General features: G+C 54.1%; 1 protein-coding gene across 4 annotated transcripts in view; it reads left to right on the top strand.

The window, feature by feature from the left end:
- The window catches only part of CARD19 (caspase recruitment domain family member 19), a 13,741-nt gene extending 4,693 nt beyond the window's left edge, over positions 1–9,048 (top strand). The window contains exons 2-6 of one of the 4 annotated variants that reach the window (XM_081802704.1): positions 5,031–5,173; positions 6,716–6,869; positions 7,990–8,049; positions 8,234–8,305; positions 8,796–9,048. In XM_081802704.1, the coding sequence (XP_081658830.1) occupies positions 5,031–5,173; positions 6,716–6,869; positions 7,990–8,049; positions 8,234–8,305; positions 8,796–8,911 (545 nt within the window). In that variant the 3' untranslated portion in view covers positions 8,912–9,048. The other 3 variants (XM_081802707.1, XM_081802706.1, XM_081802705.1) reach the window with 3 other exon arrangements.
- The last annotated feature ends 3,469 nt before the right edge of the window (positions 9,049–12,517 follow it).

The raw sequence follows: 12,517 nt of genomic DNA on the forward strand, positions 1-12,517 counted from the left end.
ATGAAAAACAAGAAACATCATTGGAATTTGGATAGGAATTGCATTGACTCAGTAGATTACTTTGGGAGTATTGTCATTTTCACAACATTAACTTCCAATCCATGAACAGAGGGTATATTTCCATTTATTTGTATCTTTTTAAATTTCTTTCAGCGATGTTTTGAGTTTTCGGTGTACTGGTCTTTCTTTCACCTCCTTGGTTAAATTTATCCCTAAGTATTTTATTCTTTTTGATGCTGTTGTAAATAGAATTGTTTTCTCATTTTCCTTTTTGGGTTGTTCGTTGTCAGTGTATAGAGATGCAACTGATTTTTATGTATTGATTTTATATCTTGCAGCTTTGCTGAATTTATTGATTAATTTTGACCTTTAGGGTTTTCTGTATATAAAATCATGTCATCTGCAAAACAGAGATAATATTACTTCCTCCTTTTCATTTGAATACCCTTTATTTCCTTTTTTTGTCTGATCGTTTTGGCTAGAACTCCCAGTGCTACATTGAATAGGAGTGGTGAGGATGGGCATCTGCTTGGTTTCTGGTCGTAGGGGAAAAGCTTTCAGTCTGCCACCACTGAGTATGATGTTCATTGTGGGCTTGTCATATACGACCTTCATTATGGTGAGGAAATTTTCTTCTATTCTTAATTTATTGCAGGTTTTTTTTATTTAATCAAGAAAGAGTATTGAATCTTGTCAAATGCCTTTTCTGCACCTTTGGAGATGATTGTGATGTGTGTCTGTGTTTTACTTCATTCTATTAATGTAATGTATTACATTGATGGATGATCATATGTTGAGCCATCCTGCTCTTCTGGTGTATAATCCTTTTAATGTGCTGTTGAATTCAGTTTACTAGTATTTTGTTGAGGATTTTGGCATCAGTATTTGTAAGAGATATTGGTCTGTAGTTGTCTTGTACCCTTGTCTTGTTCTGGTATCAGGGTAATGCTGGCCTCATGGAATGCGATAGGAAGTATTCCCTCCTCTCTGTTTTTGGAAGAATTGTAGAAGTATTGCCACTTAAATGTTTGGTTGAATTCGCCAGTGGAGCCATCTGCTCCTGGGCTTCTGTTCGTTAGGACAGTTTTGATTTCTAATTTAATCTCCTTGCTAGTTAGAGGTCCATTCAGATTTTCTCTGTATTTGTGTTTTGGTTTGTGTGTTTTTAGGAATTTGTCCATTTCATCTCATTTGTCCAATTTGTTGGCTTACAAATTTTCATAGTATTCTTTTGTAATCCGTTTTATTTCTGTGTAATTGGTAGTCTTGTCCCTACTCTTATTTCTGATGTTAGTAACTTGAGTCTTTTTTCTTTGTGGTCTAGCTAATAGTTTGTCAATTTCTTGATCTTTCCAAAGAACCAAGTTTTGCTTTTTTTTTTCTATTTTCTATTGCATTTATCTTTGCTCTAATCTTTATTATTTCCTCCTTTCTGCTATTTTCTGTCTAGTTTGCTCTTCCCTTCCTGCTTCCTTAAGGTGTAACATTAGGTTGTTGACTGGAGATCTTTCTTCTGTTGTAAAATTTGCATTTACAGCCTAAATGTCCTCCTCCGAACTGCTTTCCTGACACCCCTTAAGTTTTGGTGTGTTGTATTTTTCTTTTCAGTTGTCTCAAGATATTTTCTCATTTCATTTGTGATTTCTTCTTTTGATCCATTGTTTCACTTTCACATGCGGATTTTCCAGTTTTCCTTCCGTTACTGATTTCTGACTTTATTCCATGTGATCAGAAAAGACCCTTTGTATGATTTCAGTCTTTTAAAATATATTATGACTTGTTTTGTAGCCAGACTTGTTTTGCGGTCTGTCCTGGAGAATTTTCTGTGGGCACTTGAGAAGAATGTGTACAGGCCCACCTCAGAGCTATCGTGGGTTTGGTTCCAGACAATAAATAATTGTTCCAGCACAAAAACGAATATTGCAGTCAAGTGAGTCCAGTGAATTTCTTGGTTTCCCATTGCGTATAAAAGTTACGTTTACGCTATACTGTGGCCTATGAAGTGTGCAGTAGCGTATGTCCAACAGTGTACGTACCCTAATTAAAAATACTTTATTGCTGAAAAATCCTACCAATCATCTTGACTTTTCAGCAAGTCATAATCACTGATCACAGATCGCCATAACAATTAATAATGAAAAGGTTTGAAGAATGAAAAGTTTAAATTGTGAGAATTATCAAAACGTGGCACAGAGATATGAAGCAAACAGATGCTGTTGGAAAAGTGGCGCCAACAGACTCACTCTTGGCGCAGACCTTCAGTTTGTGGAAACATGGTGTCCGCGAAGCACAGTGACATGCGATGCGCCTGTTCCGTTGGGTGGACTGTCCGTGTGTGTGTGTGTCCGTGTGTGTCCGTGTGTCCGTGTGTGTGTGAGAGCTGTGGTTGGTTTATACTGCAGCTCACCCGTGCAGTTCTCTCTATGCTGGCTGTTATGAAAGTGGGGTCCTGACGTCTCTAACTATTCTTATTATTCATTATTACTAAATCTTTACTATTATTTGGGGGCTCTGATATTTGGCGCAGGTGTGTGTTTGATGTTCTTGGTGAATTGACCCTTTTATTAACGTAGGATGTACTTCTGTGTCTCTTGTACCCGTCTGTGGTGCAAAGTCTCTTGTGTTCTGTTCGTGGAGCCCCTCGCTCTTTCAGCTGCTCCCCTGCTCTCACTCTCAGCCTGTTTGTGTCTTTGGATCGGAGTCTTTTGGAGGCGGCATATGGTTGAATCATGTTTTTTTTAATCCTGAGAGGGACGAGAGCTCTGCTTCCCCTCCATTCCTGCCCCAGCACTCATAGTCCTGAGGCCCCCTGACGCTGCCGGTCACCAGACGTGTGGTCTCCCCTCCACCCAGCCACTCTCCGACACCAGCTGTGGGTCTCCGACACCGTCTCCCTGGGGAAGGCCTCCAGCCCCACCTGGCAGGGGCTCAGTCCTGTATGGCGCCCCCACCGCAGATGCCAGTCGCCAGGCTAGCTGCCACTGTGCTGCTGATGGACTGGTTGTACCCCGAGGGCCCCAGGACCCCAGTTTTGGTTCAGTCATTCACTGCAGCTCACAGAACCTGGGAAAACATTTTCGGTACTGTCGCCGATTGATTACAGAGGACATTTCAAAGGATACAAGTGACCCTCCACACAGAGGAGACAGGGCAAAGTATGTGGGAGGGGACACAGAGCTTCCATGTCCCTGCCGAGCGGACCACCTTCCCAGCTCCTCTGTGTGCTCAGCAACCTGGCAGCTCTTCAAATTCCATCCTTTTGGGTTTTTAGGCAGGTTTTCTTTGTTTTGTTTTGTTTTGTTTAATGTAGGCACGGTTAATTAAATCACTGGCCCTTGGTGGTCTATTCAGCCTCCAGCCCCGCTCCCCTCCCTAGAGGTCAGCGTTGGGTGGGACTGAAAGCTCCAAGCCTCTAACCATGTGCTTGGCTTCACTGGCAACCGGCTCGCATCCTGTGGTTGTTTAGGGGCTTTCAGAAAATCACCCCATTCACACAAAGTCCGATGAGGCTGAAAGGGGCTTGTTATGAGCAACGAAAGGCACCCTTCCCCTTCGTGGCTCATCACTTAGGAAATTCCAAGGGTTTTAGGAGCTCTGTGCCAGGAATTGGGATGAAGACCAAATATATATTGCTGACATTAAATCACAATATCACAAATCCATTTTTTTTTTTAAAGATTTTATTCGTTTGACAGAGAGAGACAGTGAGAGATAGTGAGAGCAGGAACACAGTGGGGAGTGGGAGAGGGAGAAGCAGGTTTCCTGCCGAGCAGGGAGCCCGATGCGGGGCTCGATCCCAGGACCCTGGGACCATGACCTGAGCCGAAGGCAGACGCTTAACGACTGAGCCACCCAGGTGCCCCTCACAAATCCATTTTGCCAATCTGTGTCTTTAATTACTGATAACGAATAACTCGTTTCTACCTTTCTGCTATTTGTTTTCTGATGTCTTACAGATTTTTGTCCTTCATCCACTACTGCCTTCTTTCATGTTTGTTTGACTTTCTTTAGTAACACATTTTGATTTCCTTTTGTCTATATTCCATGGATATTTTCTTAGTGGTTACCATAAGAATTACACATAACATCCTAAAGTCGTAACCATCTAATTGAACGGATAGCGAGTTAACTCCAATCACATACAAACAGTCTCCTCCTATGTAGCTGTGCCCAACCCCGTCCATCGGCCGCCACAGGTCGGGGGGCAGCGCACCTGTTCAGGTAGTTGATGCTGTGGAATCAGGACTCTCCCTTGGGGATCCTGGGCTGCCCAACAACCACTAACCCCCCTGGTCTTTAGAGGCCTGTCATTCTAAAGAACATTCTTTTTTTTTTTTTAAAGATTTTATTTATTTATTTGTGAGAGAGAGAATGAGAGAGAGAGAGCACATGAGAGAGGGGAGGGTCAGAGGGAGAAGCAGGCTCCCCGCCGAGCAGGGAGCCCGATGCGGGACTCGATCCCGGGACTCCAGGATCATGACCTGAGCCGAAGGCAGCCGCTCAACCAACTGAGCCACCCAGGCGCCCTCTAAAGAACATTCTTAATGGGAAAGCAGGTGCACAGTGAGGCTTTAATGATGGTCCTGAAAGAAGCAACGAAGGGAAGAGCATCCCGGCCCGTGGCGGTGGGGGCGGGGTGGGGGGGCACGGAGCTCTGCGGCAGTGGTGGCTTCTCGGGGCCTTGCAGGCACGGCGTGTCCGTGGCCACGCCAGCATGGCCCCCCTGAGCCCTGCGCTTCTGCCCCTGTGAGAACTGCTGTGGGAGCTGCCGGGTCAGGCCTTCTCCAGGCCGCCTGGGCCCTTCCCCGTGGACAGCGCACTCGACCTCTCTGTCCTCGGCAGCGAGCCTGCCGGGGGGTCCGGCTGTGCGTAGCCCACACAGGTGGGGTGTCAGCAGTTGTCCGGGAGCTCACAGCCGATGTGCCTCCAGGGGCCTGGGGGCCACGCTGTGTGTGGTGTGGGGGACCTGCTGCCCCAGCCCCCACCCCAGCCGTGCTGGCTCATGCCCTCCGTGCTCCCTGCTGTTTCAGAGCAGACCTACTGTGACCGCCTGGTCCAGGACACACCTTTCCTAATGGGCCAGGGAAGCCTCAGTGAGCAGCAGGTGGACAGGATCGTCCTCCAGCTGAACCGTTACTACCCTCAGATCCTCAGCAACAAGGATGCAGAGAAGGTAATGGGGAGGGGGCTGGCATGTCTCCCGTGGGTCCCTTCCCCCCGGGGCTGGGAGGAAGCAGGGTGGGGAGCAGGACAGGACAGCTCAGAGGTGAAAGCCCAGCTGCTCGCAGTGATGTTGGGCCCAGAACATTAGTTCTGCGAGCCTCAGTCTCTTCCTATGTCATCGGGGCCTGCTGGCAGCCCTCCAGAGATGCCAGGAGCACCCCAGGAGACAGGACAGTGTGCCCCCACACATGACAGGCCTGGGGGTGGCGTGGGGAGTGGGGGAGGAGCGGGGCTGCTGGCCAGGCTCCACCCCAGTGCCACACGGCTTTGCTCCTGCCTCTTACAGAGGTTCAAAAATGAACAAACATTTGGGGAAACCAAGGGAGAGTGGGTGCACCTTGCCTGTGCTGCCCTTTTTCTGCTCCCCCCTCAGCACCAGGGCTTCGGGGTACGGGGCTCCCCTCCAGCTGGGTGACCGACTGAGCCCTGCTCTTGGAGCTGCAGCTCCCGCCGCTAGTGCAGGGCTGTCCACGGGGTTTGGGGCCTCTCCTGGGGACAGCCGAAATCCAGCTGGGCCCTGCTACCGGCTCAGAAGCTTAAGTTATAAACGTATGCAGTAAGTTAAAAAGCATGGGTAAAATTTATCCCTTCTTATCGTAATTAAGTCTAATATATTGTGTACAGATTTGAATTTGAAAAGTTTCAGATGTTTATACAAAAAAAAGGAGACTCCTGCATATACACACCCACAGTATTCCATTCCTCATAGTTTCCGTGGCTCCAGCCGAATGCTTGTCTTTGCCTTTGCAGTTTCTGGTTCAATTCTGGTTCCAAGTGGAATGGTATGCTGCCACCAGGTGGCAGCACCAGGCCACCGCTTCTGGGTTCCAGGGATCCAAGCAAGAGCCCAGGTCACTGACCTTTAGAACCATACATTTCTCCATCAAACACATCAAAAGAGCTTGTTTTTATTTTTTATTTTTTTAAAGATTTTATTTATTTGTCAGAGAGAGAGGGAGAGAGCACAAAGCAGGGGAAGCAGCAGGCAGAGGGAGCAGCAGACTCCCCAATGAGCAGGGAGCCCGATGTGGGGCTTGATCCCAGGACCCTGAGCCGAAGGCAGACGCTTAACCAACTGAGCCACCCAGGCGCCCCTTAACCCTTGGTTTTTAAAAACTTGAATCACATTCCTGTAGACTGTAAACTACTGGAAGTTATCACTCACGCCATCACCTCATTGATTCCCTGTAGCGACCCTACCGTTTGTTTATTATATCCTTTTTACAATTGAGGAAACAGAGTCGTAGTGGGTGAAGTGACTTGCCAAAGTCACACAGCAAGCCATCGGCTTCTGACAGTTGGAATAATGTCGCCACTCTCCTCCTTGATGCTGTCTGGCCTCCACAGCGGAGGGAGTGCAAGGACCATGACTGTGCTGTGACTGCAGCGTGGGTGGGCTGTGGCCCTGGGTGGTCTGGGGTGGTCAGTAGCTGCCTCCTTTGAGTGTCCTGCCCTTGAGCCTGACCTTCCCTTGCACCCCTTCCACCCCCAGTTCCGGAACCCCAAGGCGTCCCTGCGCATGCGGCTCTGTGACCTCCTGGGCCATCTGCAGCGGAGCGGCGAGCGGGACTGCCAGGAGTTCTACCGGGCCCTGTACATCCATGCCCAGCTGCTGCACAGTCGCCTGCCCAGCCGGCTCGGCCCGCGTAAGTGTGCCCGGCCCCTCACCCAAGGCCATCTGCGCAGTGGCCCCCAGAGAGAGAAGGGAGTGTTTCAGATGCAGAGATCGTTGTCTCTGTCTCTCTTGGGCCAGTCTTTACACAGAAGGTAGCATCTTGTGTGCGAGGCTCTGCCCTTCTCTCTAGCCTAGCGCACTGGGAATCCTTAGGCTTGTGTTGGAGGCGGCTCACGGCTGTACCAGGCTTGAGCCAACTATACCCCCATGGAGAAGCCGAGGTTGCCCCCACAACCGAGGATGCCCGGGGGGATCCCTGCAGTGTGGGTGTTTTTGTAGAACAGACTTGGGCACAGATGGCTGGTCCAAGGCACGTGCGTTTGGCTTAGAGGGTCTTGCTTGAGTGCTCAGGAGACGTGTGAGTCCCGAGGGACCCTCTGCTGCTGGGTTGGGGATGGGGGAGGCGTAGGCAGGGATAGCAGCTCATTTCTGAGGCCTCTGTGCCCTGGTCCCCTGGAGGAGGGGCTGCTGTCCCTCAATCCTCTGATCTGAAGCTGGAGGCCTGAGGGACAGGGTGGCTCACCCGCCCACCCCAGGATGCTCAGCTGGGACCCAGGGCTGGTGTCCCTGACCTGAGGGCGGGCGGCAGGACTGGGCCCTGAGCTCTGGCCCAGGACCAGCACATCATACCAGCCACTGGGGGGCCCCACAGCCTGACTGGGAGTCACGTACCTTCCAGGCTCTTGGGCCATCAGCGGGTGGCTGGTTGGGGAGTTCTGGGGAGAACACGCTCCCTGCCCTCATGTGGACATCAGACTTGGGACAGGCGGGTGTTCATGCTGCGTTTGGTGTCTGCATCTGCAGGGAACAATGGCCCCCACCCCATGGCCCTCAGGGTCTCAGGAAGTGGACAGAAGGAAACCCAAAACTCAGGGTTCCATGAGGCTGGTCCCAGGGTCCCCTCTCTGGTGCTGACTCCCCCAAGCCCAGCCCAGAAGGCTGGGTGCCCATACAGCCTGGTTCCGCCCAGCCTGGGGGCCCCCAGGGTTGGGGAGAAGAAGCCTGAGCAGGCCCTTGGTTTCCTGCGGGCGGGGCAACCCCCTTCCTCTGGCCCGCTCACCACTAACCGAGCCCTGTGATTTTGTTTCCAGAGAACTCAGATTGCACAGAGCTAGACTCAGGCACCGTGGGCCGCGAGCTCAGTGACAGGGGTAACCGCCTCCGCGACCCCCACCCCATCCCCCCCCAAGGGTTCGGTCTCTGCCTCAGGGGCTGCTCCTTTCCAAGTCAGGCTTGGTCCTGGCTTCCCATTGCACGGGCCCCAGGGTGCTTGCTGGGGTGCCCCGTCCTCCAGGCTCAGCCAGCCACTTGCTCACGTACCCCCTTTCTCCCCAGGGCCCGTGGCCTTCCTGGCCTGCCTCGGCCTGGCCGCGGGGCTGGCGCTCCTCGTCTACTGCGGCCCTCCAGGTGGGTGCTGCCTGGCCAGGCCCAAGCACCGAGTCCCCTGGCCTCCCTGTGCCTCAGTTTCCTTGCACATACAGTGGGACAGTGGCAGGGCCCACCTTGCAGGGCACAGGAAGAAGAGGGAATGTGGGGCCCCGGTTCTCAAGCCCTCCACCCCCAGGGAGGGCAGGGAATGACAGCCCCTGATGGGAGGCGGGGCGTAGCTGGGCTCTGGGGTTAGAAAGCCCCGTCCCGTGTGTGGCCTGGAGCAGGACACCCACCTCTGGCCCCTCCACAGCTCAGCCCTGACAAGTGGACGGGAGGCCCGTGGCCCAGCGTGGCAGCTGCCTTCCCTTTCCTGCCACACCGGGCCTGTGGAAGCCGTGCGTGGGGAGGCAGCGCCGGGCAGGCCTGCTTGGCAGGGACACCCCATGTCCCTCGGCTGTGGGGCTTGGTGACGATGCATGGGGCTGAGAACGGTGGTGGCGGTTTCTGAGACCACCTTGTCTTCCAGACCCCAAGGTGCTGCCGGGGGCCCGGCGTGTCCTGGGCTTCTCCCCCATCATTGTCGACAGGCACGTCAGCCGCTTCCTGCTGGCCTTCCTCACAGACGACCTGGGAAGGCTCTGACGCCCCCACCCGCCCGCCTGGGGGCCTGCCACTTCTTTTCTAAATGCTTGTTTTTCACTATTTATACTTTTTTAAGAAAGTTACCTTCACCTGACAAAGGTACTCAACAATATTAAATGTTGGAGTCTTGTCCTTTTTCTCAGGAGTGTTTTCTAGATGATTCTGACCCTGAGGGCACCTGCTGTCCCACAAGCAGCCTGGGGCCCAGGTCCTACTCAGGCTGCCCTCCCAGGCCCTGCTGCCCTCAGCGCCCACCCCCACACACCCCCTGCCTCACCGTCTCCCCCACGTGTTCCCTGCTCTCCCTCCACTACCCCTTCCCACAGCTTCCCTCCAGGGCACGCCCCTCCCACATCGATCCCCTCTGCCGTCCCTGCTTGGTGTGTCGTGTGCCCCCACACCCGTCCCTGCCCATACCCTGGCCCTTCCCAGCCACCAGCCCCAGCCCAGGTAGGAAGGCTGGGTGGGGGCACTGCCCTGGGACGCCAGGGGCACCAGCCACATACCCCAAGAAGCCCCAGTGCCCACGTGTGTTCACTTCCTTCCACCCAGTGGTCCCAGCACGTGGGGGCTGCACCCCTCCTTTCCTGAAGAGGAAACAGAGGTTACTTGGCCAGGAGAAGGGGGACCCAGCATGTGAGGCGGTCCAAGCTTCACCACTGTCCTCATTCCCTTTCCATGATGTGTCCCCATCCAGTCACCAGAGTGGACACCCAGGTCCTGGGCCCTGCCTGGCCTTGCTAGCCCCTGTCCTGGGAATGGAGCCCCTCCCCACTGGGAGGTGAGGACCTGGGCTTAGCGGGTCTGGGGTGGGTCTGATGGCTACAACTACAGTCAGGGCCTGGAAATGAGCACAAGATCTTGTCCCAGATTGCAGGCGGAGACTGGGAGTAAAACAGTCCACAGAACCTACTAGAACTTTTAGAGATGAAAAACGTCATTGTGCCATCTGAGGCCCTGGCCTCTGGCTCATCGTCTCACCTGCCAGCCTCAGGCTCAGGATCCCAATGTGGAAACTTCCCTCGTGGACACGGGAGGGTAAGTGTGCAGGTTCAAGAGGGCCTGGTGCCCCCCCTGTGGCATCCAGCAGCACGATCCTGAGGGCCCTGTAAGCCCACCAAGTCGCCAGTGCCGGGCCGTGCGTGCCGCCCGCCTGAAGCAGGAGCTCACGGCACCGCATCCCTCCGGGCACCGCCATTTTCATTACAACCGCCAAGATGGGGCTTCCACCTGCCCTCCTCGCACACGCACACACTCACAGACACACGAGCAGGCTGGCCGCCCGCGGTCCCTCTCCCAATTGCCTCCCCGCCAGCTCCTCCCCCGACGGCCTCCTTTTGGGGAAACAGAAGCATATTTGTCAACCCAAGAATCACCATGAGTTTAGGTTTCCACGGGAGGTTTCCGGAGATGCCAGGGCTGGCCACCTCCAGGAATGACAGCGCTCCCAGCTCTCAGGGTGGCAGGGCACGGGCCCGAGGAAGCAGCTCCAGGGCATGGTGTCCCACCCCCACGCGGCCGGCTCGGGGCCTAGTTCCCTCACTCCCGTGCCCAGGCGGACAAGTGAGGGCCAGGGCGCGGGAGAGCTGGGCAGCAGCCTCTGGCACGCCTGGATGCCGCGGGCCCGCGTGGCCTCCCGCTCGCCACCGCTGTGCTGCTCCAAAGGCGGAGCTGCAGTTGCCCATGTGTATCATGGAAGCAGGCCTGGGACAGCACTGCTCAGTTAAATGCTGTTCGCCAGAACTCTCTCCGTGAATTTACCAGGTTGTGGGAAGGTGCATTAGGTGCATGGTTCTCTCTGGGACACCCCGTCGGGTGGAGCAAGCACGGTTGCTTGTACTCGGCCGTGAGGATGCGAGGGCCACCCTGAGCCGCTGGGCTGAATGGAGCCCACAGCTTTGCCCCACACGGAGGTCCTCCTGCCCTTGCTCAGGGCCCAGGTGAGGGACCTGCGAGCCTGCCCATTCCCCGGCAGTCCCCCTTCTGGGGCCTGACCGGGGCTGGAGAGACATACTGCATTTCAGATCCCCTGCAGCCAGGTCCCCATGCGAACGGCTCCCATCACTGCGGAGGCTGGACTGGAGGCCGCCTTCCCACTGGCCTGCCACACCAGCGGCCGGGTCCCTGCACCCGCTCTGGACTCAGACTCGGGGGTGGCAGAGGTTCTGGGGGCCAGCAGACCCCTGAGGCTCAGCCAGGCATGTCTTGCCTGGTCTGCAGCCACTCCACCCATCATGAGGGGCCGAGATACCAATTCCCAGGGTAAATTTCTTCCCGGGCAGGAGCCCTGGGGTGTTCTCCATGTTCGTCCCACTCTCTGAGAGACACAGCTAGGAAAAGGTGACAGACACACCCTGCTGAAGGTGACAGAGACACCTGGGTAAAGGTGCTGGATGCTCCCAGGTCAAGACACGCAGGTAAGAGTAAATTAGGCCACTGTGTGAAGGTACAAGCACAGTTGGCCCCCAGGAGGTGACGAGAGTTTCCCGGAGTGACAGTTTTACCTGAGCTGGTAACACCTGCCCTGTTCGGAACATTTGTGCCTCTCCAAAATCCACAATATTGAAACCTAACCCCCAAGGTGATGGTGGTAGCAGGTAGGGCCTTTGGGGATAATTAGACCATGAGGGTGGAACCCAAGATGGGATTAGTGACCTTATAAGAGAGACTCCAGAGAGCCTGTCATGTGAGGATAGTGGGAAGAGGAAGCCGGTTCTCACCACACACCAAATCTGCTGATGTCGTGATCTCAGACTCCCAACGTCCTGAAGTAAATGTCTGTATGGAGAAGCCACCCAAACCAAGACAACGCCTTTGAAGAAACATCCCAGAGACAGGCCCAGCAGGCCAGTGGCGGGGAAGGTCCTGCTGCTGTCTGCCCCCTGAGACCTGTAAGGCCTCCACTCCTTTGGGGCCCGTGGTGGGGTCCCTTGCCCTGAGCAAGGGGTGGTCAGTGCCTGTCCCAGGTCTCCGGACCCAGCTGGTGAGCTGTGGTGGTCCATCGGGGCATGAAAGGCACCACAGGTCACAAACTCCCCTGCTCCCCCTGCCCCAGCTGCTCTAGGCCCTCACCATTTGTCCCTGTATCCTCACCTCCACACATCTACAACTGGAACCATTCATAGTCCATGCCTGAGCACCTTTCACGTGCTGTGTCCACAGCTGGAACGTTCTTTCCTAAAACCCCACGGATTTAACTTTCAGATTTTGGTAAAATGTTACCTCCTCCAGGAAGCCCTTCCAAATACTACAGTAACAAGAATAGGTCCTCATCCTGGTTACGATAGTACTGGGATCCGTTTCCACCTCGAGGAGTGCAGGAGCTGGGAGAGGCTGCCTGGGGTGGAGAATGGTTCCCAAGATTAGATACGTGACAGAAGTGTGAGGATGGTTGAGGAGAGTGAAATGACATGTGAGGAGGTGTGAGGAGGGTGTGTGGAGGTGTGAAGAAGTGTGAGGTGATAGGACGGGGTGTGAGGGGGTGTGAGGAGGTATGAGGAGGATGTGAAGAGGTGTGTGGGGGGTGTGAGGAAGTTGTCAGGTGGTGTGAGGAGGTGAAAGGGTGTGAGGAGACATGAAGAGCATATGAGGGGATGTGAGGGGTGT

This window comes from Leptonychotes weddellii, chromosome 14 (genome assembly GCF_054177405.1).
Source record: "Leptonychotes weddellii isolate Sample4059 chromosome 14, ASM5417740v2, whole genome shotgun sequence".
Classification (NCBI taxonomy): Eukaryota; Metazoa; Chordata; class Mammalia; order Carnivora; family Phocidae; genus Leptonychotes; species Leptonychotes weddellii.